This window comes from Penicillium robsamsonii, assembly GCF_028829455.1.
Source record: "Penicillium robsamsonii strain IBT 29466 chromosome Unknown utg000003l_segment0_segment0, whole genome shotgun sequence".
Taxonomy (NCBI): domain Eukaryota; kingdom Fungi; phylum Ascomycota; class Eurotiomycetes; order Eurotiales; family Aspergillaceae; genus Penicillium; species Penicillium robsamsonii.
In genome coordinates this window covers 1,594,660-1,621,946 of record NW_026643221.1, presented here as the reverse complement: position 1 = coordinate 1,621,946, position 27,287 = coordinate 1,594,660, and the positions used below count along the sequence as shown (strand labels likewise).

The 27,287-nt window shown below is 48.4% G+C and overlaps 7 protein-coding genes across 7 annotated transcripts; 3 read left to right on the top strand and 4 right to left on the bottom strand.

The window, feature by feature from the left end:
* Positions 1–1,984: 1,984 nt before the first annotated feature.
* On the bottom strand, positions 1,985–4,864 carry N7447_005344 (putative C6 transcription factor; the record flags this gene model as incomplete). The annotated part of the gene is made up of 1 exon (XM_057229606.1): positions 1,985–4,864. The coding sequence occupies one exon, from the start codon at positions 4,862–4,864 to the stop codon at positions 1,985–1,987; it is 2,880 nt and encodes a 959-aa protein (XP_057084696.1).
* Positions 4,865–8,118: 3,254 nt separating this feature from the next.
* On the bottom strand, positions 8,119–10,467 carry N7447_005343 (hydrogen/calcium exchanger domain-containing protein; the record flags this gene model as incomplete). Its single annotated transcript, XM_057229605.1, has 12 exons — positions 8,119–8,131; positions 8,186–8,274; positions 8,335–8,388; positions 8,450–8,683; positions 8,774–9,084; positions 9,161–9,196; positions 9,260–9,507; positions 9,560–9,601; positions 9,654–9,701; positions 9,759–9,822; positions 9,893–10,411; positions 10,464–10,467. The coding sequence occupies 12 exons, from the start codon at positions 10,465–10,467 to the stop codon at positions 8,119–8,121; spliced, it is 1,662 nt and encodes a 553-aa protein (XP_057084695.1).
* Positions 10,468–14,318: 3,851 nt separating this feature from the next.
* N7447_005342 (glycoside hydrolase family 72 protein) lies at positions 14,319–15,938 on the top strand (the record flags this gene model as incomplete). Its single annotated transcript, XM_057229604.1, has 1 exon — positions 14,319–15,938. One exon carries the CDS (start codon positions 14,319–14,321, stop codon positions 15,936–15,938), a length of 1,620 nt encoding a protein of 539 aa, XP_057084694.1.
* A 730-nt stretch (positions 15,939–16,668) lies between these two features.
* Positions 16,669–18,231, bottom strand: N7447_005341 (mannitol dehydrogenase family protein; the record flags this gene model as incomplete). Its single annotated transcript, XM_057229603.1, has 1 exon — positions 16,669–18,231. One exon carries the CDS (start codon positions 18,229–18,231, stop codon positions 16,669–16,671), a length of 1,563 nt encoding a protein of 520 aa, XP_057084693.1.
* A 3,212-nt stretch (positions 18,232–21,443) lies between these two features.
* Positions 21,444–23,305, bottom strand: N7447_005340 (GMC family oxidoreductase; the record flags this gene model as incomplete). The annotated part of the gene is made up of 2 exons (XM_057229602.1): positions 21,444–23,048; positions 23,099–23,305. 2 exons carry the CDS (start codon positions 23,303–23,305, stop codon positions 21,444–21,446), a joined length of 1,812 nt encoding a protein of 603 aa, XP_057084692.1.
* Positions 23,306–23,850: 545 nt separating this feature from the next.
* On the top strand, positions 23,851–24,981 carry N7447_005339 (uncharacterized protein; the record flags this gene model as incomplete). The annotated part of the gene is made up of 1 exon (XM_057229601.1): positions 23,851–24,981. The coding sequence occupies one exon, from the start codon at positions 23,851–23,853 to the stop codon at positions 24,979–24,981; it is 1,131 nt and encodes a 376-aa protein (XP_057084691.1).
* A 1,950-nt stretch (positions 24,982–26,931) lies between these two features.
* On the top strand, positions 26,932–27,138 carry N7447_005338 (uncharacterized protein; the record flags this gene model as incomplete). Its single annotated transcript, XM_057229600.1, has 1 exon — positions 26,932–27,138. The coding sequence occupies one exon, from the start codon at positions 26,932–26,934 to the stop codon at positions 27,136–27,138; it is 207 nt and encodes a 68-aa protein (XP_057084690.1).
* Positions 27,139–27,287: the final 149 nt, after the last annotated feature.

The following is a 27,287-nucleotide window of genomic DNA, read 5'->3' as shown; positions in this document are numbered from 1 at the left end:
ATTATCCCGTCACCAGAACTGGCATCTATCTGATTTTTGAAAAGTCATAAAGGGTTCAAAGGTGACTGCATAGGTCAGCTAGGGTGTTATAAGCAAGTCATCATGGGGTATCTCTCAACTTTTCTGCGTTCAACTATATACTTACTGTTCTATAACCATGATTATGGGCACACGATCCAGCATAGTAATTGATAGCCCAAGGCGACATATCAATCCAGACTTGCCGTTGATTTCCTGGGTTAGGATTCGATGATATATACAGATACAAAGAGACCACAGCTTCAGCCGCACCATGGCGAACCAATAACGCTGTATCTGAGCCCAGGGGAGTGAGGGTCAGTGCGGCAGTCGCGCGACGGAGGGTGAGAATCACCCGCTCTCACTCTCGAACATATCTGCATCCAGCAACTTCTGTTACATCTTCCATTCTTAAACATATTCTCGTACATACGACCATAGGGTGTGGAAAACAGGGCTTCCCGTCCGCTCAGCCGTACTTAAGCCACACGCCGGTGAGTTAGTAGTTGGGTGGGTGACCACCAGCGAATCCTCACTGTTGTATGTTTTTGCTTTTTTGCCTATTTTATTGTTTGTTGAGCGTGGAAATGGAGGGCAACATAAGAATAATCGGCTGGCCACTTGTGTCGCCTGTTGTTGGGAATGACGTCATATAATATCAATATTAAGTATGTGGAATTAATAATTACATAGTTAACTAAAAACACCCCTAGGTTATATTGAACAGTTATGGAAGATGCCACATGGAAAACAAAACTTCGGCAATACAGGTGTAGGCTTGCTCGGACCATACGGAGTAGATTGCCTCGGTCATAAGAGATCCCGGTGTATTTTCATTATTTCCCGAGTGCTCTATGTATGTTTATAGTCCGTTGAAGAGTTTGGAAAAAGGAAATCCTAGAAAAATTCACCGAAAGGTGTCGTCTATGGCAAGGAAACCTAAGAGATAGTTGTCCGGAAACTATATCAGAGACATTGTATAAAAGATGCCATTACGACATCCAACATCTTTTCCCCATTTTCACCAGGGCGAAAAAACATTTAGCCGCAAACCGAGGAACGGCAAGTCTGTAAAACATAACCCGCAACTAGTCCCACCGGCATCTGCTCTATGAGCGCTATGGCAGTGGGTTGTCTTGGCTCTACGTCGAAAAGAAACCGGATGAGGAATTGAAAAAATAGCCATAGGGGCAGATAAATTGACCCAAGAGAATTGCAATTTGCAAGACACAAGTGCAACGCCTAGGCTATCATAAACGTATCCCCCAAAAAAGCACCCAGCCCTTTTTAGAGGTTGGAACGATACATAAAAACATAAAAACATAGAAACCGACACGAGGAGGAATAAATCAAAGTCGAAAAACCCGGCCACGCTGCCGAGCTTCCGTGCCATCCCAAATTTCGCTCGAAACAAACGGGCCAAAGATCAATAGAGAAAACCTTTAACGGTAAATAAACAATCAACTCGGGCTTCGGCTGGAAACCACGAGAAACGCCTTTCGCGCATGTTAAACAACATAACCCAAACAAAAAAAAAAGCATGTAGCAAGTAAACAATGGCAAGAACAAGAACAGACAACAAAGACGAGGTCGTGCGCACTGGGTATAGGTGATAATCAATCTTCGTGATCCCGTTTTCAATTCCCGGTCTGGACTAATCCATGTAGTGAGCAAACCAGGGATGATTGGATTTGGAGTTCAATTCGCCTGCCTTCGGCACTCGGGGGATTTTCCGCAGGTTTGAATGTCCCATTTTTTGAGTCGCCGGCGATCATAGATATAAAGAGAGAGAGAAACAGATGGTTGGGGAGTACGTAAGACGTAACGGACGAGGGAATTCGTAAAGAGCAATACGAGGGAATTCGTAAAGAGTAATAATACAATGAAGCGGGGCGTTTGGTGCGAGTGCTTCAATGGTTGTCTGCTGAAGAGCTGGGACAGAGAGCCATTGTCTCTGTTGGGAACTCTAGCGGCCGAATTGGGACCAGACCGTGCTCAGCCAACCGGCGGGGATGCCAATCTCAGAAGGCGCAAGCATGGATAGCTGACCCCACTCGCACCCGTCCAGGAAGGCGAGGACATCATCTCCGCCGAGACTTGTTGATAGCAAGGTTGAGTCTGGGCATTCGGTTGAGGTCAGAGGCGGGGAAGGGGCCAGTTGGGTAACGGATCCCGGTGGAGGAAGGACGGGGATGGTGTGTGAGGTGGCTGCGTTGATGGGCGGGAGTGATTGGGAGTATGGCGGAGGAGGAGCCTGCGGGCGGGCTGGGATCCAGGAGTTAATGGGGTTTAGGCGGTTGCTTGTTGCGGTCAAGTACTGGGATGGGGACTGTGTAGTTGCGGATAGAGAGGGGAAGCTGGGAGATGAGGTGGTGTAGACGGGGCCGTCTGGATGATGTTGCTGGAGGGATGGAAGGGAGTAAGGGGATCCAGATGGCATTTGGCGGCTGTTGGGAAGTGGTAGGCTGGGACGGCGATCGCCGTCGTGGCCAGGTAGCGAGAGACCCGGGCTATTGACCGGGACCCACGATTCGCGACGACCACCGGCACCGTCGAGCATCTGGTCACCAGGATCACCAGTTTCGCTCCTAACAGCGTTGCTTCCAGCATCACTCATATTCCGCTCGTACATGGTCTCGTTTGCTGCGGGCACTGCGATACTGTCCTCGTCCATCCCAGGCTCTATCAACTGGTCCTCAATGCTTCCAAAGTCGAGGAAAAGCTTTTCGAGCAACTTGAATTCCTCAAGGCCACCACCAGCACCGCCTTCGCGAAGGGGGCGAACCCCATTGAGGGCGTGGTCAGAGGCATCCGACATGCTATCCAGGCGATTCCGTGAAACCCTGCGGAAATCACGCTTGACTTTGGAGAAGTAGCTGTGAAGGCGATTCAGGGTGCGGAACCAGCCCATCGCCATCTTCAGTCGAGGCCGCATCTCTCGTATGATATCCAAGGCCTTGCGTGCTTGTGCGACACCAAGCTGGTGGCTATCATGGTTCGCGGGGGGCGGCTTAATTCCCATCAATCCATCCGGATCCATGTGTGGGAAATGTGTTCCATAGACACCGACAAAAGCGGCATTGTAGATAGCAAATCCGACCAAAGGGTTCTCAACAAGTGCACCGCGGGCTTGGCAGGTGGCCACAAGGTCGATCATCTGCCGTGCTGCCTTGAAGAGCTCACGAGCACTGTCCCGCCAGAAACTGTCAGGTGGGCCATTGACCTTGTCGACAGCGAACAACGGCTCATCTAAGGGGCCAGAAGGCTCATTGCAGCGGAGAGGCAGGAATGGAATATAGGCACGGTGAAGGACAATCACTGAAAGGAAGTAGACAACATGCATCACGGTATATGAAGCCAGAGTGGTCTTGTACATGATATGTGTGTCGGTATTTCGCAGGGAATATTGCAGGTTGCGAGAAAGACTATCCTGGAACTCGTTCAACTGCTGACGGAGGGAGGCGAAGCGAGATTCGGGATGCCAGGGGGGATATTGCTCCGTGCGTCGACCGCCGGCGCAAGACCATTTGGCGATGCTTCCCCAAATACGAATTATCCGAATAACCCGGCTGAGAACCGACTCCTCTGCACCAACCTCCCATCGATCAACCTCCTCCTCGCTCGAGTCCTTGCGGCGAGAGATGGGTGACCAGGAGTTGCCATCTGGAGTCCCATTGGGTCCTGGAAGTTTTTCTTCGCCAAAGCCTCCAATACTTTGACGGATGCTGGGGATTTGCATACTTTGGGAACTGAAACTCTGCGGACGCCGAACGGTCGGCTCATTAAGTCGGGCCGTCCGAACCCGCTCGCCGAAAGCAAAAGCGTTATCGCTCGGAAGCTGAATTCCGAGTTCCTTGACTCTGACCATCCGAGGGCGGTATTTTCCACTGCTGAGGCATCGATCGAGGATAAAGCAGGCCCAAAATGTCCGGCGCTTGGTCTCCTGTGCAATGATATCATCAGATGTCGGCTCCCTGGGCTCTGCACGCCGTGGCAAACCGAAATGATCTGCCTCAGTCTTGAAGCCGGGGGATGAACGCGAAGGATCTCGCGCTGGGAATTCATTTTCAAGTTCAAAGGGCAGACCCATAGCCTGTGCAAGCCGAATGGCCATTCCCACGTAGACCCAAGCACTCTTGCCTCGGCACATCCCCCACTCGTGTAAGGCTAGCATTAATAGCGCCTGTACGCGCGCAAGGTCAGGCTGAGTGAGACAAGCGCCATCCAAGCCGGCCAGCCGGCTGCGGAGGGCTGCCGCATAGTATTCCGATGCGGCGAGCGGATTCGAAGAATGACTAGGCGATGCTGGTGAGTGAGCTGCCACCAATGGAGGGTGGAAGCGAGCAGTCAAGGCCAGTACACCCAGGGGAATCAGTGACGAAGATGGGTCCACCTTATACACGGGATTCCGGGGATCTTGTCCATCGAGGGTCGCAGGAGGAGAGGAAAGCTGTCGAATCTGGCCGAGAAAGGTCGCGGGATGTAGGAAGGGTAGCAGGGTCGCGAAATGCGATTGGAAGAGATCGAAGACGGCCTCCCAAACTTTTCTTGTAAGTATCGAGGAATCCAGCGCATCCATACCGAGCTTGGAACCCGTCGAGGAGCCAGAGACGCCTACCACCTTGCGTGAGCGATGTCGTTTCGGACCATCCCAGTCACCATTTCGATCCTCGCCTTCTGCCAGGGTGGCTAAATCTCGTTTGGCGCCGCTCACTCCGATTGCTGGGGTTGGGTAGGCACATTCGCGCCCGGACGACTCGCACGCGCGACAAGTTGTATCGATACCAGCATTGACGCACTTTATCTTACTGCGCCGGCATCGAGCGCAAGCGATACTAGACCGCATGGTGTATTGGACAGACCCGAGGTCTGCGGATAGGTGACGACTCGGTTTGTATCAATCGCGGTCCCATTTACTATCCGTGTCAGGGTTGTGCGGGGAAAGAATCTAGAATTAAAGTGACGTTCTTCTGGCAGTTAGCATTGCATATGCCGGGGGATAAGGAAACATACTAGATATGAAAGGGAAGAGAAGGGAAAGGGCTAAGAAAGAACAGAATTGGTGGAGTGTGGGGGAAACTCAGAGTCGGGGCACCGGACCGGGAGAAACACAAGTCGGGAGGGAACGGGGAAATGTCTTGACCGGGGAAAGAGAAATTTTATTTTATGAAAAAGGGAAAAAAATAATAAAAAGCCGAGAAAATGAGAGCCGCTGAAATTGCGGAGGGCCCAAAAGTATGCAAGGACGCGCTTTTTCCTGGAGGTGGAGCATCCCCAGTTTCCGGGCTGCCGAGTTAGTTTCTATTACTCATCTATAATATACAAATATAAAATATTTATAAAAAAAACCATGTAAAGGTTATATATAAATCTATATCACTATACTATATAATTATACATATCTCTCAATATAAACTATATACCTTCTCGGCACGGGAAATACCCTGTCTGGCCTAAATAGGGAATATCCCCAACTTTTACCCTGTGATCTCATGATCGTCATCTTGCATCTCTACCCGACTCGGGCTCAGCTTACGGTCCGAAAAAAAAAGAAAGAGAAAGAAAGAAACGATTTGGCCTGTCAAGTAGGACAATGTCTTTTCTACCAGGCCAAATTCATATCCAAACCACCCGGACTGGCTGGAATAACAATATCCGTCCACTCGCCGGCCGATTGTCCTCCGGCCATTCTCCGGCTTTTCTTTTTCCATATGGGGCCTGTAAGAATAAATCATAACAGCCCCCAAATCTGGGGGATCGGTAGATTGGGGGAACATCAGACATGCAATGTTGTACATCCTAGTGTCGTGGCCTAGACCTCTATGTACCTAGGGTGCTCCGTACGGAGTACAAAGGTACCATTTGACTCTACCTAGGCAATTGACTAGGTCAACCCCCGTGGCAGCTGATGTCCGATCGGCATTTGTCTGGGCGGGAATCCATACACCGTCTCTTCCCGCGTCGGGAACGCCAGATTAGGAAAGCGGGAAGTAAAGAGTATACCCTGATGGGGGTATTCTCGGAGAGTACAGCGAGAATCCATTGTCAGTAGGAAAAAGAACCGAGAACCGAATGGTGACTCCACAAAATGCCAAAAACCCACCAGTGGACCGGATCATAAGGCTTCTCTTTTTTTTTCCCACATGGTGTTTTTTCCCTCTCAAGAGGGGTATCTCGGGCCATTTGGATCCCTCGGGTATAGCCTTGTCCCCAGAATATGGGTTAACCTGCCATCGACGTAGCCTATGGGAGGATCAATCTGGGGGAGAAGGGGATATAGCATCCAATCACCGATATTTCCAAGACCAACCCTGGTCGGGGCTCCCCGCAAAGAAGCGAGATCCTAGATCCTCACGGAAGTTACATTGAGAGTTACCCTTTGATTGGCGTCGGCTGTGACCTTTAGCCTCTCACCCCGTATTTGACGGTCTCCGTGTGACGTTCCTACAAGGTGGCCTGTTGATGTTCCCCATTGACCTCCCCCCACCCCCCTTGCCACCCGTCACAAGAATCGGGGAAGGGATCAGGTCTCTGCCGAAAGGTCGAACGAGTTGCCATCTCGGAAGAACACGCATATTTTACAGGATGGTCAATTGGACCGACTTGACCATCCTGCTGGCATCCTTATACTCCATTAGTGCAAACAGTCCGAGGCCGACTGCATTGTTTCATCCCTTACGGAGTTCACATTGTAGTTCCGAGGTTATACACATGTCCAAGAATGTCACACATCGGAAAGATCATACACCGAGTTTCCCCCCCCCCATCCCCCCGGTCACATTTCGGCCCCATCCGATTCAGTGATTGGACTGCAACCTCCGAGGCTCCAGCGATTGGACCCCGGACCCCGCATTTACTTTATATTAGGTAAGTCGAACTTTCTCGGTCTCCTTTTCCAAGGTCTGTGTAGGGAGTATACTATAGTATATAGAGTAGTAAAATACTATATAGAGTAGCATTTATATATACAAAGTAACCTTAATGACTCAGGGTACCAATGGTCATGTGCCCCATAAATCTCCGATATCCAGTGGGGAAGCTTAAAGGGAAAATTCCAAGGAACAATTTCCATGACATAAGGGTCATTGCATACCACCCGTGGACATTCTTGGCCCACATCGTATCTCAGGTGACAAGGTTAATAAAAGGAAACATAAAAGGAAACTCTCTCGGACATCTTTCTCCCCGTTTTCACCCCTCGATATTATCCGTGGATTTCGATTAGGAAATACTTCCAACCCAAATAAGCCTCGCCATAGTGGCTTTAAATTACCAAAACTGTCGGGATCAAATCTCTTTTTTTCCGCTTCCTGTCCCATCTCGGCGCGGAGCAGTTGCCGACTACAACTTATCGGCACGTGGTTACTAATGATTTCATGATGTCATGATTCACTCCGACTATACGCTGTAATGTCTTAATTCTCCAGGCTAAACACTCAAAAGTAAGGACCTGGGAAAGTGTATCCCGGATGCCACTACTCCGTACCCCATAGTAAATATGAAATTCGAAAGAACAGGCCAAGAACAATGCCTCCCCACATCGGCTCGGTTAGAATGTCGGTGGGATACCGAGTCTCCCGAGTCCGGATTGGGAAATCGAGCCTACCGTGCATGATTGTTTAGTCCGGTAATTCTCCGATGGCTAAAGTGTACCTCCGGGCCTTAATATACTGTGGTATTAGCATAATTGTACTCTGCTTATTTGTGCGCGTCTGCTGACTTGACTTCGGGGGCTCAATCCCGAGCCCTATCCCCACTCCCCGGGGATACCGGGTTAACTCTACTTTTTAGCCTAATCTATAACGCCGGTTAAGTGAACAGCTATCTCAGTTTTACTGTTTATGATATGAATTATTATCAGTCGGGTTGTATAGAGAGAGGGAAAAAAAAGTAAAAATAAAAATGCGTCGGACATGAAAAGGAAAGCACCGCCAAAGTGAGTATATTATGAGCCATCATAATAGAATCCAAAATTAAAGCAAATGAACATGATACAGAGAAGTAATAACCAAAGTCCCCAGGAGTGGGATAGTAAATTAGTAGATCGATATGGTATCGTCAACGAGGACCCAGCCCGATGACTATAATGAGTGTGAGGGTTTAAACGAAGAACCTAACGACACAATCAGCAACGGACACTTGTCAACCATCTATAAAAATCACATACCAAGCCGCAAGAGCGATAATAAGATACATCATGATCAGCAAGACACCCTCAAGCCAGTGAGACTTGCCATCACCAATGAGGTAGTTGACCTATGAAACAACAGTCAGTACAATGATATAGCTTTCTCGCCGTGAACCGAATCCACTTACCAAAAGAACGGACATGAAGAGTACGATCACCTGGAATCCATCGAAGTTGAGAGTCTGTGGCAGTTAGTACCAGCTCCCAATTCAAATAAATATTCTGCATAGGGCTCATGCTTACCATATCCTCAACACCAATAATCCACCCAAGAACAACAATCAGTGGCAGCACAAGCAGCGCAATCTGCATGCTAGATCCGACGGCGACACCAATAGCAAGATCCATCTTATCCTTGCATGCGACTGTCACCGCGGTAGCGTGCTCGGCCGCATTACCAACGATAGGTAGAAGAATCAACCCGACGAACGTCTCGCCAATGTTACCGGTAGCAGTCAAAGCGTCGATGGATTCAACCTGTATAGATAAATGAGCTTACCGAAATCACACAAAAGAATAACAAAAAAAGATCTGGAACTGATCTAGGAGAAAGGCGCATTTGCATACCATGAACTCGGCACACGCAGCAACAAACGCAGTCGAGATAAGCAGCGTGAGGATGGCAGTCATAACAGACAACTGCGGCTCCTCGGTATCATCATCGGGATCCTCCATTTGCATGTGGTCCGCGTTCTGTCCGACTAACGGCACGGCAGTCATTTTGCCGATTTGGGCAATGCCCCGACTAGCGTCGCCTTCGCCGACCTTTGCGTGTCGCCGTTCAACCTTCTCGCTAGGTTTGTTGTAGATATCGGCGTGCGACTTCAGCTGGAAGAAGAGGTAGCAGCCGTATACGATTAGGAGGAGGACGCTGGTTCCTGTGGTGCAGTGTGAGTAAGATAGAAAACCGATAGGCACAGACAGGATGTAAAGCTCCAGCAAGTAGCAACATACCTCGAGATAGAGCGGCGGTTCCGTCTCCATTTTCAACTACAATCAATATTCTTGTTAGCTCTCGTGTTGGCTTGATCCTGGAATGTAGTCATAACTGACGATTAGACCACCTGTGATAGGCAGTGGGGATGATCAAACTGCTAACAGCTAATGCGAGCATACTCGCGGCTGTCTGGGCAACCGTCACGTTGAAATTTTGCTCTATACGAGGGATACCCCCGAGGAAAAAGGACATTCCCATCACCAGGAGCAGGTTGGACAAAATACTTCCGATGAGCGAGGTCTGCACGATGAGGGTTTTGCGTTGGACCAGCGCGATTATTGCAACGATCAGCTCGACGGCGTTACTATATGGGTTAGAAATATTAAGGAAGGAACAACAGGTAGTATAAAGCATACCCGAATGACGCATTAAGCAGACCACCGATTGTTTCGCCCGTGCTGGAAGAAATGTAAGTATAGCTGAAATATACCTGGAAGTGATGAAGCATACCGAAGGGCAATCTCTTCAGTTGCGAAACTGAGCATGGCAGCAAGCGGACTAGTAGATGTCTGTTAGCCATAATCACCTCAAAAATGACCAATATAAATCGCTCACATGATAGCAATGAAGTTAACGACGAAGACCGCGATCGGATTGGCGTGAACAGCATAAAGCGCAACTGTGCACAGACATATAATTAGCGCATTCCCTTTCATAAATCCAAAGCCAGCAAGAAGAGCAAGACGTACTTCCAACAGGCGCAGCAACCAAAAGAACGTTGATCCACGAGTTCAAGAGAGTAGCCCTTAACTGCGAGACGAAAGTAAATTTCTGACGCGGCTTCTTCTCCTCCCCCTCATCGTCATCATGGTTATGCTTAAACTTGCCCAAAATGCCACCCTTCCGGTAACGCGTTTGCGCCGATCCAACACTCTCAGTATCAATCCCGCGCGTCGACGAAACATTGATCGGATCCTGGCTAGCCATGGACGGTTCAGGCGGAGACTTGTGTGTCTCATGGTCGCTGCCAGTAAACTCTGCCGGGAACGTGTTCGAGTACTCCGGGGCGCTAATGCCGGCGTTCATTTCTTCTTTTCGAAGCTGGTCTGTTGGGAGGTCATCCAGGGTCTGGGAATGGGATAGTCCATTCTCGAGCTGCATAGAGTTCGATCGGTTGTGTGTTTTTTGACCGAACATTTGATATGGGTTCCAGGAGCGTTCTCCACTGTTTTGCCGTGCTAGTCGGTTGGCTGCGCTGCGGGTTGAGACTAGTTGTGTTCTTAGTATGGCTGGCCAGTTACCTATGGTTGTTGGACTTACACATGATGATGGAGTTTTGCGAGCCTTTGTAGATGAATTTATGCGTAAGTATAGTCTTGCGAGATATATTTCGAAGGGGAAAAGGACAAAGCAATGGCGATTAGGGGAAAGAGGGCAGCAGGGACGTTCATTCAACATGGGCGAATCGATAGACGCCACACCGTGGCTTGGGCTTGCGATCCTTGCGACGCATGTCTATAAAAAGGAGCTGAGGGAACACGTACTTGCTAACGGTTTCGAGATGTAGGCAGCTGAGTAAGCTGACAGGCTGAAGCGATTACAACAATCTAAGCGCTGTATGGGGGCGAGACTCAGGATACAGCCACAGTAGGATGATGAATGGCGGATCTGGGATGTTCAAAGGGGACCAAAATAATGGCGCACGCGCACAAGGAAACAGGGAGAGTCGCGCGCAAGCAAGGGGTAACCAGGAAATCAACAAAGACCAGATGAATGACAATTATGAAACGAGTGCGGTCAGAAAGAGAGCGAAAGGAGGGACTGGGAAATAAAGGGATAAAATTCGACTGCTACCAATTTCCAGGATTTCTCTAACAGACTTCGAGCAGAGTTGAGAAAACACAGCCACAATCGTCTGGGGCGATCTTGATGGTGCGGTGCGTACTCCGTAGAGTGGAGTAAATATGAGCCTAGCGTCTACGGAGTAGAAAAGGCAAGCTTGGATCGCGAGATTGGTATGAAGTAGTTAGTATTCGGGAAAGGACCGGTCATGGTAAGTATTTGTTTCAAGCCCAGTTCTATAAATGCACCAGCTGCGTCAGGCATGGGATGTTGATGCGTTGGATCCAAACAGCGCTACTCAAAAGCTTGGAACCGAAAGCTTCGCCAGTGGAAGCTTTGTGATTGGGTTACTTGGCAGAACCTTGGTAACTGGTTTCTTTCAGATCGCCAGCTGTTTCAAAAAGTATTGTCACACCGATGAATTTGCTCGGGCATTCCTGCAGTTAACGAGCCGTACAATCGTGGCACAAAGGCTAGGGCCACAAATATGGGTCTTCCGTTCATTATTGGGAGCAAATTTCTGCGAACACAAATTGTGTAGGGGGGTTTGGACCCGCTCTTGGCATTGTTGGTCAATCAAGTCTCGAGTATTGATTTCCACAGTACTCCTGAGCGCCACAACCCCTTTTCTTTTATGTCATCGTACTGCTTTTCAAGGTCAAACGCAGGATGAAACGATCACGTGTTGGTTTTGAAGGTTGGTTTGTACTTGTGTAAGCACTGCCCAGGTGGGCAGTTCCCGTGGTCGCCTAAGCAAGCACCCTCCCCCGGGGGACCCTGGAAATGCTCTGGGATAGGGCATACTCCCCAACAAGGGACCAGTGACCCTAATCCTATCATTAGGCACGCCGGTGTCTATATTGACAATTGTTATAGGCAGGCTCTTCATAACGAGGCAGTGACCGACCAGTCCTTGGGCAGGTACTGCGGACGTCAGTGGCTTGGGCTCACTCTTTGACCGTGAAAAGTAAATGGTCATCACCACTGCGAGGAAACATATATCCATGAGACACTCAGCTCGCCCAGCTGAGTTGCTGACATAGCTGTTGTCACCTTTCCAGCTCTGTTGCTTGGTGTCTGTGCTGTAAGGCCGACGGTCGGTTGCTGAAGCGAAGTGAAGCAGGCTCAGGCATAGCAAAAGGAAAGTCGAATTAAATAACAAGTGTGTAAATTCACAGGAAGGGAAAAAATTCAGCCCTATGGATTTCTGAGGCATCTTAAGAGGCTTACAATAGCTGCTGCCTGCCAGTTTCGCGCTAGCCCCTTTGAGCCAGGGCTTTGGAAGACTTCCCTAGTTCACATTATGTATTTACATTGTCGGTTAAAAATAGAGAATAAATCTAGCAAGGTTGCCCCAAATTCCCATCTAACCGGACGACAAACGGCCATGTCATTCCCGTACACTCAAAGCTTTGGATGATGAGTTAAAAAGGGTTCAGGGCATTGAGCATTGCAGGGAAATTCTCGCGGGTGGTTACCAAATGGTTGAAAGTTACTCCCAGGATTATATGATCTTATAAATCCTAGAGGTCCCATACCTACCTAACCTGATTTTAGCGGTGATTATCCTATGACTCTTATTCCTCATGTGATAGTATACAATACGCTTTTACGATGCCTGACCACTGCGTCTAACAGTGTGGGTGCGAGTATCGCACACATATTGTCGAAGATTACTGGCTTAATCTTCCAGCTCTAACAACAAGTTAAATAATACTGAACTTCAGGAATGTCTGTTTCGCTGCGGCAAGTCGGTCTTTTGCGATGGCATAAGGTGCATCATAGGTGTCCAAAACAGAGACCTTCACATATTTAACCGGCACGTCCATCATGTACCCCGGTCTATACAGCAAAGGTGGATCAGGCTCTGTTAGTCTGTAGAACAAAAATAAACATGTCTCACGGAAAGCCAATATTCGAGGGTTTTGTCTCAGCCCCAATATCCAGAAAATGGCTCATACTGATACATAATAAAACAAAGAATCCACCACAACTCCATAACAAGCGGGTTATTAGGCCGCCACAAAAGCTTGGTAAAGCAAAAAATGTACATATATTGTACCATGAAGCTCCGAGCGGGAGGGGATTAGCTTTATCGTAGTATGTATATCATATGCTAAGGCCCGCTTTTGACGTGATCTATGATATTCAGGGGCACAGCTACCCCTGAGCTGCACTGCCTGGTCTTGAATGGTATGGTATGTGTTGGGCTATACAAAGTATGTGGATTGCGCTTTTTTTTAGAAAAACATAATGGCATCATTATTCCCATGGAAAAGAGGGCTGTGATAACGGGAGGGAATAGCAGTGCCTACTGTGCCGTCTGATCGCCCATGCAAATTTGAGAATTTTCTGGATATCGATAGTTTTTGCCTCGAGATAGGGAATAGAAGCTTCCTCCGTACAATATACTTTGTACTGTTATGTACAGAATATAGCATTCCATTGTGCGATACCCATGGATGGATTGGCCCGAAATGCCCTAGAAGTCCACAGGTACCTACACAAGTGCGTTTGAGGGCACACACTCTGGTATAAACGAGGTCCATGATTTAGGACAGGATTTACACTTTATGATGTCTTATATTTCCGTTCTCAGCGCTATCGCAATATACAAGCCTTAGCCAAGGATTGCCCAGAAATTTCATCCCCGAAGTCATCGTATCGATCGCCCTTGGCAACGAACAAGCTTTTTGAATTTGTTTGAATGGAAGCAAGACGATATCTTGTCTACTATAGAATGTTGTACGGAGTATGTACGATGTACAATGTACTACTTTGTGAGCCGTGTCTGAAGTTACCCCGTATAAGACACTTTCCAATGGATTAATACCAGAAAATAAAGGATCAGACTCTCCACACCACCCTCCAGTCAGGGTCCCCCAGAGTCTTTCACGCACTATCAGCCGTCCACGGGCTTACTAGCGCATACACTTGTTTCAGGGGCAGTGGCAAATAAGCAAAGGGACTCAACGGGAAGGGCTTGAAGGAAAGGGACGGTGGAGATAGGGTGGGGTGTAAGGGCCAATGACGTGGGATATCAACTTCTTCCATTGTTACACCCATCATATGGGTTGCCAATCACATCTTTTTAATTCAATTTATAAAAACCAAATATGGAAAATAAATAGAAAAATAACCCAATGTACTTTATATGCAATCCATTGATATGCAGTATACCCACATGAATGCGCGTACATCCACCCCCCTTGGGTCCTCTTCCCCTTCCTTCTTTCTTCCTATCTAAACTTGCTTCTTTCTCTTATTTACATTCGCTTTAATTCTGGTGTGCACCCGTTAGACATTCCTTAAGGATCTCAATCTCCTTGCACAATGAAGGCCTCTATCATTGCTGGTCTCTCCCTTTTGGGAGCGGCCATGGCTGCCGACATCCCCTCTATTGAGATCAAGGGCAAGAAGTTCTTCTATTCCAACAACGGTACCGAGTTCTTCATCCGTGGTGTTGCCTACCAGCCCAACTTCACGGGTCGCAATGGTGCTTCCGGCAAGGACTCGTACACCGACCCGCTAGCCATCGACAGCTGCAAGCGTGATATTCCGTATTTGACCAAATTGCGCACCAATGTTGTCCGTACATACGCCGTCGACCCCAGCAAGGACCACGACGAGTGTATGACCGCCCTCGCCGATGCCGGTATCTACCTGATCACCGATCTGTCCTCGCCTAGCGAATCGATTGTGTCCGACGACCCTACCTGGAACTCGGATCTCTTCACTCGCTACTCCCAGGTCGTCGATGCCTTCGCCAAGTACCCCAACGTTATCGGCTTCTTCGCCGGAAACGAGGTCGCCAACAAGGTCAACAACACCGACTCCATGGCCTACGTCAAGGCCGCCGTCCGCGATATGAAGTCCTACATCAAGCAAAAGGACTACCGCTCTTCCCTCGCCGTTGGTTACGCCACCGACGACGATGCCACCGTCCGTGAAGCCGTCTCCAACTACCTGATCTGCGATGAAGCCGCCGACTCCATCGACTTCTTCGGCTACAACATCTACGAGTGGTGCGGCGACTCCAGCTTCCAGAAATCCGGTTACTCTGAGCGCACCAAGGAATTCGCCGACTACCCCGTGCCCGCCTTCTTCTCCGAATACGGCTGCAACGAAGTCCGCCCTCGCAAGTTCAGCGACGTCCCCGTCCTGTACAGCGACAAGATGACCAACGTCTGGTCCGGCGGTATCGTCTACATGTACTACGAAGAAGCCAACAAATACGGCCTGGTCTCCGTCGACGGTGACGAAGTCAAGACCCTCTCCGACTTCAACAACCTCTCCAAGCAAATGGCCTCCGCAACCCCGACCGGTGTAAATGCAGACAAATACTCCGTCACCACCACAGTTGGCCGCAGCTGCCCCACCGTCGGCTCGGACTGGAACGCCGCGAGCAAGCTTCCCCCTGCGCCCAACGCAGACCTCTGCGAGTGCATGTACAACTCCCTCGAGTGTGCCCCTAACTCCGATATCACCGACAAGCAGGTCGGATCCACTTTCGGCTATCTCGGCGGCGAAAAGGGCGTTATGGATGGAGTGGCGTCGAACGCCACTTCTGGAACCTATGGCGCTTACTCCATGTGCTCTGCCAAGCAGCGTCTGGCCTGGGCTATGAACGCTTACTACAAGAAGAACAAGGGTAGTGCTGGTGATAAGGCTTGTGACTTCAATGGTGTCGCTAAGACCAAGAAGTCTACCTCTGCCTCTGGCTCCTGCGCTACTCAGATGAGTGCTGCTGGCTCTGCTGGTACTGGTGCTGTCGGTGGTGGTCTTGCTGCTAGCACTGGTGCTGGTGCCTCTGGCTCTGCTGGTGGTGGTGGTGCTACCTCGTCTGGTATTGCTGCTGGTACTGTTCCCCAGGCTGTGCACATCGGTACCTGGCAGGCGGGTGCCTATGCAGTCGCTGCAGTTGCCTCTGGTGTCTTCATGATCATGCTGTAAACTTGAATTTACGCAGATCATGATTTCGACTGTTTGTTTTTCTGGCTGTTTTGTATAGCCCCCAACCAATGACTTGGATGGGTGTGGCTTTTTTGTAACATTTTTCATACATACTCCTATTTTTAAACTAGCGGGTGTTTTATTCTCCCGGATTCAAATCTATTGATGTCATCAACAAATCTTAGCTTGTATTTAGTTCCAGGAATCATCCAAGGTCAGAGCATACCTATGGACTTGCCATCTTGATAGCCTATCGAACGCAACTATTGGCTTGAAATATTCTCCAATGTGCGTTCGTAGTTACTTTCCTTCGTACGTGCTCACTTCTTTTTTCAATGTAAAACTGGGCACGCTCATGGGAGGTGAGCCCCGGGCAAACTGTCTACTCCACTTATCTTTTGTAGGCCTGGAAAGTTGCTCCCGAGGTTTATATCGGACGAAATAATTTAAGATTCGCATAGGTCTATCCTAACAGACCATATATCCCTGCCCACAAAACGTGCAGCTTTTTCCAAAACACAACCAGAAAACACATCCCAAATCCGCCAGGTCTCTCCAAAGAGCGAGATCCATTCCAATATACAAGTACATACATATTCAGGTAATTTTCTCTACCATCGTCATGTAATTTCATCCCGGGTATATTCACCCTTAGGACGCATGCAAAAAAAAAATGTAAAACAACGCTCGCAAACGCAAGTGTAACTTTTTCGCCAGAAATCAACCACGCTTAGTCAACGTCGTTTCGGTCTTCCTTTGTATCTGGGAAGTACTCATCGAGTGTGGCCAAGACGCCCTTCTCGGAAATGTCTTTCATGGCCTGTGTCATCTCGGCGATGAACCTCTTATCTGTGCGCAAGTCGTCACCGAACAGGTTCTTGATCTGAAGTAGTCCCAAAGGACCGCCAGGGTCGGCCTTGGCCGCAGCCCGGAGCTCGTCAAGCATGGGGTCGTTGACGTTGAATGGAACCTTCTTGTCATCGACGCCCCTGATATAAGTGAACCAAGCCGCAGCAACAAAGCACAGGCGGCGGAAAGGATATTCACGCTTATCTGCATTAGACTTCATGATCACCTCGGCAATCGAGGGCATGATGAACTGTGGGATCTTGCCAGAGGCATTGAGGCAGATGCGAGGCAGCTGATCCTGGATTGTGGAGTTGGAGAAGCGCTTCATGAGAGTTCTGCTGTACTGGTCGATGTCGACGCCGGGGATGTTGGGCAAGAGCGGCTTCACCTCCTCCTGCATCATCTCCCACACCAACTTGCGCAGCTTGGCGTTCTGCATGACCTCGTGGACGTATTTGAAGCCAGCCAGTTGACCTGGGTAGCCAATGGCTGAGTGACTTCCATTGAGCAGACGGAGCTTGTGCATCTCGAACTGCTCAACGTCGTGGACGTTATTAACAACCTGGACACCGACCTTCTCGAAAGGTGGGCGACCATCGGAGAACTTGTCTTCGATAACCCATTGCTTAAAGGGCTCTGTGACAACGGGCCATGAGTCCTCGATGCCAAAGTTTTCGGCCAGTGCCTCTTTATCGACACTTTCTGTCTGAGGTGTGATGCGGTCTACCATGGCGTTGGGGAAGGCGCCTTTCTCGGCAATCCACTCGGCAACCTCAGGGTTGCGCATGCGCGCAAATGACTCTAGCATGTGGCGTGTGATGGAGCCATTCTTCTGCATGTTATCGCACGACATGACGGTGAAGGGGTTAAGTCCTTGTCGGTGACGTCGTGCCAGGGCAGCGTAGAGAAAACCGAAGGTTGTGCGCGGTGCGTTCTCGTTGGCCGCGGTGGCATCGTACTTGATATCGGGGTGTTCGCTTTGCAGCTCGTGTGTGTTCTCGTTGTAGTAGTAGCCGCTTTCGGTGATGGTGAGCGACACAATATGGGTATCAGGGTGGGCCATCTTGGCAATGACGGCTTCGCGGTTGTCTGGGGCATAGAGGTAGGAATTGATGCATCCAACGACATGGGCGAAGCTTCCCTTGTCAGAGCGCTCCATGACGGTGTAGAGGTGGTCCTGCTCTCTCAGGACATCACGCATGGCAGAATCGAAGGGCTGCAAGCCAACGCCGCAAATCGCGAAGTTCTTAATACCATGCTTCTCCATTAATTGGTCGACGTAGACGGCCAGATGAGCTCTGTGGAAACCGCCCACGCCAATGTGGACAATTCCCTCCTTAACGGCGCCAGCATTGCGTATACGGTGGCTTGGGATTTGAAGCTTCCCACGGCCTGCCCTCCCAATTAAGTCCAGGTTCTTGGTGTTGAGCCTTAGGGCTGCCATTGTGATTAGGGGAATTGAAAGAAGGGGCTTGAGAAAATATGAAAGGTTTACAGCTGAATCGACAAGCTTGCGAGGGTGACCGCTGGTTTTGACCGCTGATCTGCCAGGGCGAATATTACATCATGTGGACTCAAACCGCCACCCCTGAAGGTGTCCACCTTCCTGTGACTGCAAAGAGCCATATGGAATAATCCTTTGGCATCTGATTAGTTTATTTTGGTGGAGATTAACTCAACTAGTCCGCGCGCAGCCTTGGAAAGTTATGGTTCTAATAATATAGGCGCCCTTGCATCAGAGCTGTCCGCTTCCGATCTCGGGGGCCGAGAACATTCTTTTTCCCGATGCATTGGTCCCTTTCGGGATTTTTGTTATGGTTTCGGGATTTTTTTCATAACAAGCGACGAGACAAGGCATGGTATGGGGTTTCCCTGGAGGGATAAAAGGGTCAGCTGGACTGAAAATTTAGAAGAAGTTGATATGTTCCCCAATTTTGTGAGATCATAGCTGAAATGGGAAAGCCCCACCCGAGGGAATCCGGTCTAGAGTTGCCTCTTTTTCCTTGTTTTTTGTTTGGAATGTTGGTGTTGATTATAGAGCATTAAAAGGACACGTATCCCATCAAATTGGTAAGATGGCCGAGTTGGTCTAAGGCGCCAGGTTAAGGTATACCTTGACTCCATAACTAGCAATAGTTTCCTGGTCTCGCAAGAGGCGTGGGTTCGAATCCCACTCTTATCATTTCTTTTTGTTTTTTTATTTGATAAATCTTTTTTTTTATTTTGTTGCATGGATAAGCCTACTTTATTAATTTATTAAACTTGTTCGTGAATTAGTTAGTGTTAGCTGTTAATTATAGTATAGTCACACTCCAAATCTATAATTTGAGTATCGGCCTGGCTAGACTAATCTGCAGATATATATTGCACACTTAGTAACACGAATCTCACTACGGAGTACGGAGTACTCCGTAAAAGAAATAGAAATGGATGTGGCAAATAAAGTAGGGGTAGAGTCTTCATATCACGAGACAATTATATTGCATTATCTTCACTGAAACCGGAACCAGCGCTACCATCGGTAAGGAAAAAAGTGAAACCCCCCTATATTTTGGGGGCTGGCAGATGACCTCGCAAATGGACCCAGCTCTGCGGACCTGGATTCATCACCGGACTTTGGCAGATCGTATCGACCTAGCCGCCAGGGTGTCGATTGTGGCAGCCACGTCTTCGGGCTTATTCCACCGGAAGTCACAAAGAAACGTTCCGCAGGCGGCATATGCGGCCACCCCTAGAAAACCATAAACAACAGCATTTCCAGGGCATCAACCTTTACTCAGTCCTGGATGTTCTCATTTTGGAAATCAGAGCAATTAATTATTCCAGCTCGGATAAGTACCAGTATATTTCCCAGTGCAACGGTATACAGCTAGATTGCCCTATTTGACACAATGCCCCTGAGTGATATTCAAGAGTACGGAGTAGAGCAGCTGACTTGAAAATCTCGTATCTTGGCTCAGCCACCAAAGTCTGGGCAGAATCGCATGAAGCGGCTACACTCATCGCGAAAATCCCCACTGTACCCCAAGCTATTACCCCAGGACAGATATTTATGTCGCATGTTGCCGAATTCTGCGGCAAGAACGCCTACGCCTAGAATTGGTAATACGGGTAGTATAGTGGAAGACGGGATGCTCTCGTCAATTAAACAACTGTGAAGTAAAAATGAAGAATGAGAGATCAGAGGCCTTAGTATAGGAAATAGGGCTAGGAACCTTAATAGGGTTGGTGGCAGGGTTCAGTATAGTAGTAAACCACCTCAAAATGTGGTGATACAAAAGTTTGTATCATATAAAAAGCCTCAAAAGGTCTACCGGGCCGAATTGTTCCGTGCCGGAATAGGCTATACGATTTTGAAAAGTGGTATAATTTCGGGCATCAAAACAGTCAACTGGGCAGTTCTCTTAGATTCTGCTCCTACCTTTTCGGACGCTCCGAGTACGTGACTTCTGCTTTTAAACAGGAGGGAACGACTATGTTTATCGCGACTCAGGGCACGCAGCCCTTCACCTAACAGCATTGCAACACAATAATTAGTACCACCTCATCACAGCTAATATTAAACGGGCCCGTCTGGATGCAGCCCAGCGATAACCACTGTCGAAACTAAACGTATTCCCCTTCAACTCGATAAAGAAGCACGGTAAGTAGTGTTGTGGTGGCGATGATTTGGTGCCTCAGGCATCAGTTCGCTCCTCTAGTAATACATCTCTTCCCTCCTCTCTTTCTGGGCCGCCGTAGCAATCCCAACAAGTAGTAACCACTCCTTTACAGTCTTACAGAGAACTTATCAATCTTATCATTTAGGTAATCTACGGATAGTAACCAAACAAGAACCCTGCATCCGACAGACGTCCTTCGCCGGCGCCGAACTATGGAGCAGCCCTCGGTGATATTGATGAACTATTTCTTCTGATCCCTCGCAGAACTGGCACCAGTCGAGTAATTCGCGAGATGGCATTGCAGGTAGCGTCGAAGTTGCACCCCAACAATGTCCTAGGTCTCCCAATTTGAACAGGTATCGACCTAGAGACGGCGGAACCCTACCCATCTCAGAGTGAAGCCGGTCGCAAGCCCGGATAGCCAAGGAGGATGCCAATACGGAATGCCGAGGTCCGTATAGTGGGCATAAATGCGAGAAATGTGATGACGTACTGCTGCGAGCTGATGTAGTAGATATGAAAACTGGTCAGACGAAAGCAGTGCCGGTGGTAAAAACTGGGGCCTTGACAGATAGACGGTCGAGCCCGAGGCACCGAAACGGAAATGACGACGACAGGTCAGAAGGCGAGAAGCTGAGCGTTGAAGAAAAGGGGCCTGGATGATTGCAATGAGGAAGCTGATAGAGCTTTCGAGGGTTCATCACCTGCCAGTAGAGGTCTACAAAGAATAAGATATCGCATTGATATACTTTAAAAGACTTCCTTGTATGCCACCTCTTATAGACCATCGTGTTGTAAAACCATAGTTTCAATTTCCTATATACAATCTAGCGAAATGAACATATGCTATTAGGGAGGTATTCACAAAGAGAGGTCATGTCCCATATCTAGTCTTGGTCATATCCCAGCGCCTAAATCAAATTATTGCCTGATGCACCATCGTAAGGTGCTCGTCCATATTCTCTCTCGGGCTGAAGTTTCTATTACACAGAGGTCAAACGTGGCGCATCAAGCTCGATGCCCGCTCTGCAACCGCATAAACAGTAGCCTGGATATTGCCACTAGGCTCAAGCGGGAAAATACTAGCATCAACAACCCTTAAGTTCTTCGTCCCGTAAACCTTCAAGTTAAAATCAACAACACCTCCATTTTCCCTTGGCAGCATGGCACATGAGCCCGCCGGATGGAAACACGTATACAAGCGATCCTTAACAATATCCTTCACATGGTCCAGGTCACTCAAATCGGTCGCATTCTCAGGCATGCGTTTCTCAGTCTTGAGGAGGGTTGAGAAAGGCGCAGTCTCCGCAATGCGATCCACGAACTGCAGCTGCCGGGCCATGATCTCTAGATCGAGCGGGTGCGAGAGCAGGTTCGGGTCGTAGGTGGGCTTGTCTTCGATCTTTCCGGAGGAAATGTGGACCGAGCCACGCGAGAAGGGGTGGTTGTGTAGCATCATGATGGATATGTAATTCTCCGGTAGAGTTTTGGCCAGCACGTCGGTAAGAGTTGTCTTTCCTGGGTTCATGTGGAGTTGGGCAGGAAGGAAGAGATAGTGCGATGAAGCCTCGTCGCTCTGGAGAAGCACCTTGCGGATGTGAGAATATTGCGCCCGTAGGTTCGCTGGGGTGTTCTCGTCGTCGAGGTATTTGGAGAGCAGAGTCTCGATTTCTTCTTTCGGCACGGCACCAGTTCCATCCATTAACGGGAGATAGGCCATGCTGAGGGGCATGCCTGCCAGCGGGCCTCCGCGCGTCTCCTTGTAGAGCTTGATGAGTGCCTGGACGACGTTTGGATCGCGTAGAATATCGCCCGAGACCTGGCCATCGGCGATCTCGAAGTTGATGCTCGTGATGGCATGGTCTTGGAGGTTCTCACCCACGGCGGGGTTGTCGATGATTACCGGGATGCCGTGGGCTTGGAGAAGATCTGCACGACCGATACCCGAGAGCTCGAGTAGTTGAGGGGAGTTTAGGCTGCCTGCACAGAGAACAACTTCTTTCGTTGCTGTGATCTGGTACGGGTCTGTATTGCCTTGAGTCTTGACCTGCACACCTGTGGCGATGATCTCTCCGTCTTCTTGTTTGAAGAGGATTCGCTCAACCATCGTCTCTGTGAGAAGTCGCAGATTTGGCCGCGCCGCAACATCGGGTGAGTAGTATGCCGCTGCGTACCCTCTTGTCCCCGTCTTGGGGTCGACGCTCAGTGGGGAAGTAAAAGCGCCCAATTTGTGGCCATCGAGGGGATCGGCATCCGTTTCCCAACCCAATTGCCTAAAAGTCTCGTTCCAAGCTTTGTTAAACGGCCCATAGATATCGGGCAGAGATACGGGGACAGGACCGTGAGATCCTTGGTTATCAACTTTCATGTACCGACTTGTGCCGAGTAGTTCTGCTGTGGCCTCGCTGGGTGCGGAATACGTGTGGAATTTCCGAAGGTAAGGAGCCATATCCTTAGCACCCCAGCCATAGTTTCCTAACGTCTTCCAAGCATCAAAATCTGATGCGGTGGGGTACATAACTACGGAGAAATTCAATGCGGAAGAGCCACCGACGACGCGACCGCGGGGCTGGCCGATTTGTCGGTTCTTTGCATGGACCTGTTCATGAATTAGTTTTGCATACGAGAAGATGCTTATGGGGGACATACCTGCGGAACACTCATGTAATCCCAGTCAAAGTCCGGGTTGCCATACATTGTGGCCAAAAATCCAGGGGTCTCGATCCGAGGATCCCCCATCCGATTGGCGCCGGCTTCAATGAGGAGGACATTGATGGAGGCATCCTGGCTTAGATTATTTGCCAGAACAAGACCGCCGATTCCTGCGCCGATGATGATGTAGTCGTATTCATCCATGTTGCAATTTAGCTTAATGGAGGGATTGACTATAGGAATAGTTGGGGATCAAGTGTTGACATCGGCTGACAGTGGAGTAGTGGAGTACACGGAGAGGTATAATTCCGGACTCCCATACCCATATTAACGAGTTAGCTGTTAACTGTCAGCTGTCAGCTTGTTAGCTCCGTACGATAACTTTTTCGGAAGCTGATCATTTGTATCACAAGGTGGTAACTAGGTTGTTATTTGTTAGTAGCCGAAACAATGGAGACAATAGAGGAAATGCTCCTTCCAAATTTGGATTAGCCCCAGCTGGTGGCTTGTAGTCTTTCCAATGACAGTCAATTCCTCCAGCCTTTTGGGTAAATTAATCTTCTTAAGGTTTTTTTGGGTCGAAAAACGGCCCGCACAACGGCCCATAACAATTCCATGGTTAACCCCTGCCGATCGACTAGGCTGGCCAATCACAAAGTCTGAAACCCTAGCACACAGTACACTATGTGATCGGATGGTAATGTTGCAGAAACTCTTCATCTTTTATACTCTATATCCTAAACTGAAAAATGCAATTGTACAATGTCTTCGAATTTCCAATCGTGCGAGACCAGCTCATCGCCAACACAATCCTCGTCGCACTAGCCACTTTCTTGGTAATATTGCGTGGCGTCTCCCGACGAATCCGAAAAGCCTATCTAGGATGGGACGATGCATTCTGCGTCGGGGGCTTATTCCACACATATGGAATGCTTGCAATGCAATTCCACTATGCTCGTGTCGGGATGCGACACCACATCACCGATATACCCCCAGAGAATGCTGTGTTGATCGCAAAAATGCTCATGGTCTACCAGATCGTCTACTATAACGCCATGGTTATGGCTAAATTCTCTTATCTCGCTTTCTACCTGCGCATCTTTGTGTCGTGGGAATTTCGCATCCTGACCCGTATCTGTATGGGCTGTGCAGGTGCATACTGGACCGGGAGTATGCTCCAGATCTTCTTAATCTGCACACCCTTCGAGAAGAACTGGAACCCGACTCTACCGGGCCATTGTGCGAGTCAGAATGTGGCGTTTTCGACGATTGGAGCCTTCAACCTGTTCACCGATGTGATGATCATGGCGTTGCCTATTCGTTTTGTCTGGAAATTGCAGATGTCTCTTGCGACCAAGTTAGCGTTGATTGGAATCTTTGGATTGGGAATCTTGTACGTTTTCTCCTTCTCTGTTTTCTCAGATTCCCCGTCAAAAAGTTCTAACGAGCATCACAGTATCTCTTCCATCACCATCATCCGCATCCTTGTCCTCACCACAGTCGATTTCACCGATCTGTCGTACTCAATGATCTGGGCTGCCTTTTGGAGTGTCACGGAGCCTGCTCTTGCTATTTCAAATTCCTGCGCGCCCATGCTTCGACCAATTCTGAAGGCCGCTTTCCCGTCCTTGTTCTCCAGTGTCTGTGCTACGTACTCGACGCAGCCGTCAACGGGACCTTCCCTAAGCAAGAATAGTACAGCGAAACGGACGTTTGGAATGGACGAGACGGATAGTGAATTTCCGCTCACACAATTGGATCAGATACCAGGATCGGCGGATGGAGGGTCGTTGAATGATCGATCGCAGGATGGTCGCTCGCACTATACACCATATCAAAATCCTAGGTCTATTGTTGGGACTCCTAGAGGGTTGCCATAGGGTTCCAAGGCTGCATACAATCAATTTAGTTTCATACATTGTCTTTCGGCCATCTTGATGGAAGTGCTCATTTTCCCTTGAACTCGGCATACGCCCCTTTAGTCGCTGAGCTGTGTATTCTATTCCCCTCAAGATAATTTGCGTAATAGTTTGTGTGATCCATAAACTCGGCAACTAGGGACCGACAATCGACTATAAACGTGGAGGCTTGACGGCTGCTGAAATATTACATTTATCTCTCATTCTTTCCTTCTCTCGCTTTCTATACTTTAAAATTTCAACATTTTAGGTCAAATTACTAAATATCTAATTCTCTTGGGTATACTCTACAAGAATAGTCGGCTATTTATGCGGACCTTGTAGTCTTTGCTGGTATTTGTAGATGCCTTCCAAAATATCTTTTTTAAATGTTAGACTTTGTTGGATGATATCATCTCCCATCGTTGGCTTGCCGACTGAGCAGATTTGTCAAACGCAGGGTATTTACGCAGGGTATAAATACCCTGCTCCTTGCTAGATTGAACAACGATGCTTTTTCTTTCTCTTCCTTCCCTTCACCAGTAACCGTTACAGACTCCAATCGTTTCACATCAGGCGACAGATGCTGTAGTCGGAAATTAAAACAAGACACTGGCTAAGCTATACTAGTGCTAGTGCCTTCGGTTAGTATCTTAGTTCCCTCAAATCGTCTAAGCGGTCCAAAGGATGAGAACCTTGCACATTGAAACCCGAGGTTCTACTGGAAGAACTAGAATTTTTTTTAATTCTAAGATATTATGTGGTAATTCTAAGATATTATGTTTGAGCGGGGAAACTATGGTAAAGCACAGAATCCTCCATACCTGGGGTTACAATACCCTGTCATTCCAGCTCGAGAAGGGACGTTAATACATATGAATGCATTAGCCTATTTGGGGATAGCTTGTCGGTAATAATAATAACGATGAATCAATTACCAGTATGTAGCTCATGGCTTTAATAAATCCTCCGGTATGCCGGTCTCCATGCGCCGACACACTACAAGGAACCGCATCCGACCCTTGGCCGCTATACACTTGCGTACGACCCGATTGAGGTACAGGAAAACCGTCTTCGTTGGGTGATAGTCCCTTCAATTTTGCGGGCCGACTACACATCTATTCAGCTTAGTATTCGACATTTATCAAAAAGCTGTCAAGCGACCTTGAAGATATTTCTGACACTTCTCCATCATTTGATTGACTTCTGCACAGCTAAATTAAGCCTTATGATAAGCCATAATCAATACTTCGTCGAGTCCGTAAGAACCGTGATTTCCAGGCCCGGTGATAGATACAAGAAGATGGGCTAAAATACTTAAATGGTTAAGGGTAGCGCTTGAAGAACTTAGTGAGCATCAATAGAGCGATGCGAATAAACTGTAGATACAGCTTAGTTACCTAACGGAGAAGTTACTTTAGATCGTTCGAGTCCTTACTCGCTGCCCGCAGGAGCTGTGAACACGAAGGGAAAAATAAGTGAAGTTATATTGAGAAAGATTTTTTGTTAAGGAGCGGTGGAACATTTAACACATGTAAAGGATCATTCCGTAAGTTAAGGATCGCCTCGCTGCCTTCGTTATGGCTGGTGAAAGAGAGCCATGTTCATCTCATATTAAGCACGGTAATTAAGTTTTTTTTTTAAAAAAAAAAGCTTCTAATACATATAGCGCTTTCACTTTTAAGGAAAAACCTCGTTAGGTTATCAGGTTACTAGGTGAGTTTAGTTTACTAGTAGCTAACATATTTCACAATACAGTTAACACCTAAGGTAGAGAGCACTAACCTATAAGTATGCTCGTCAGCTCTACGCCGCCTTTCTTTTCTCTATGCAGAACTTTACTTTTATAATTCACTTATTTATCGATATTACCAGCACGCCTTATACTCTCTTAAGCCGTGGACCTGTATCACATTTTCTCTCCTTATCATGATGTCCCGCCCCGGCGATTTCGATAACCTCGCCGGCACCGAAGTTCGGCTTGACCACCCTTCCACCTTACCCGCTAAGACATTTGTCCTCGATGAAAAGCTACCAGAAGAGTATCAGACAATGACTCAGTTGGAATGCGACCAAGGGTTGGGTCCGCCGTTTGCTGCTATCAGATTCTCTTGTCATAATCTTCTCAACCCTGCTTAGCAGGGCTTCATGCGAATCTACTGTCAAATCCCGATTGACGGTACCGTTTCCCGCCCACCCGAAGTTCGAGCCCAGCATGATATCTCCAAATACCCTTTGTATTTATGTTTATGGAGTAATGGGCGGTTGAAAACCGCAGGTTGAATGTC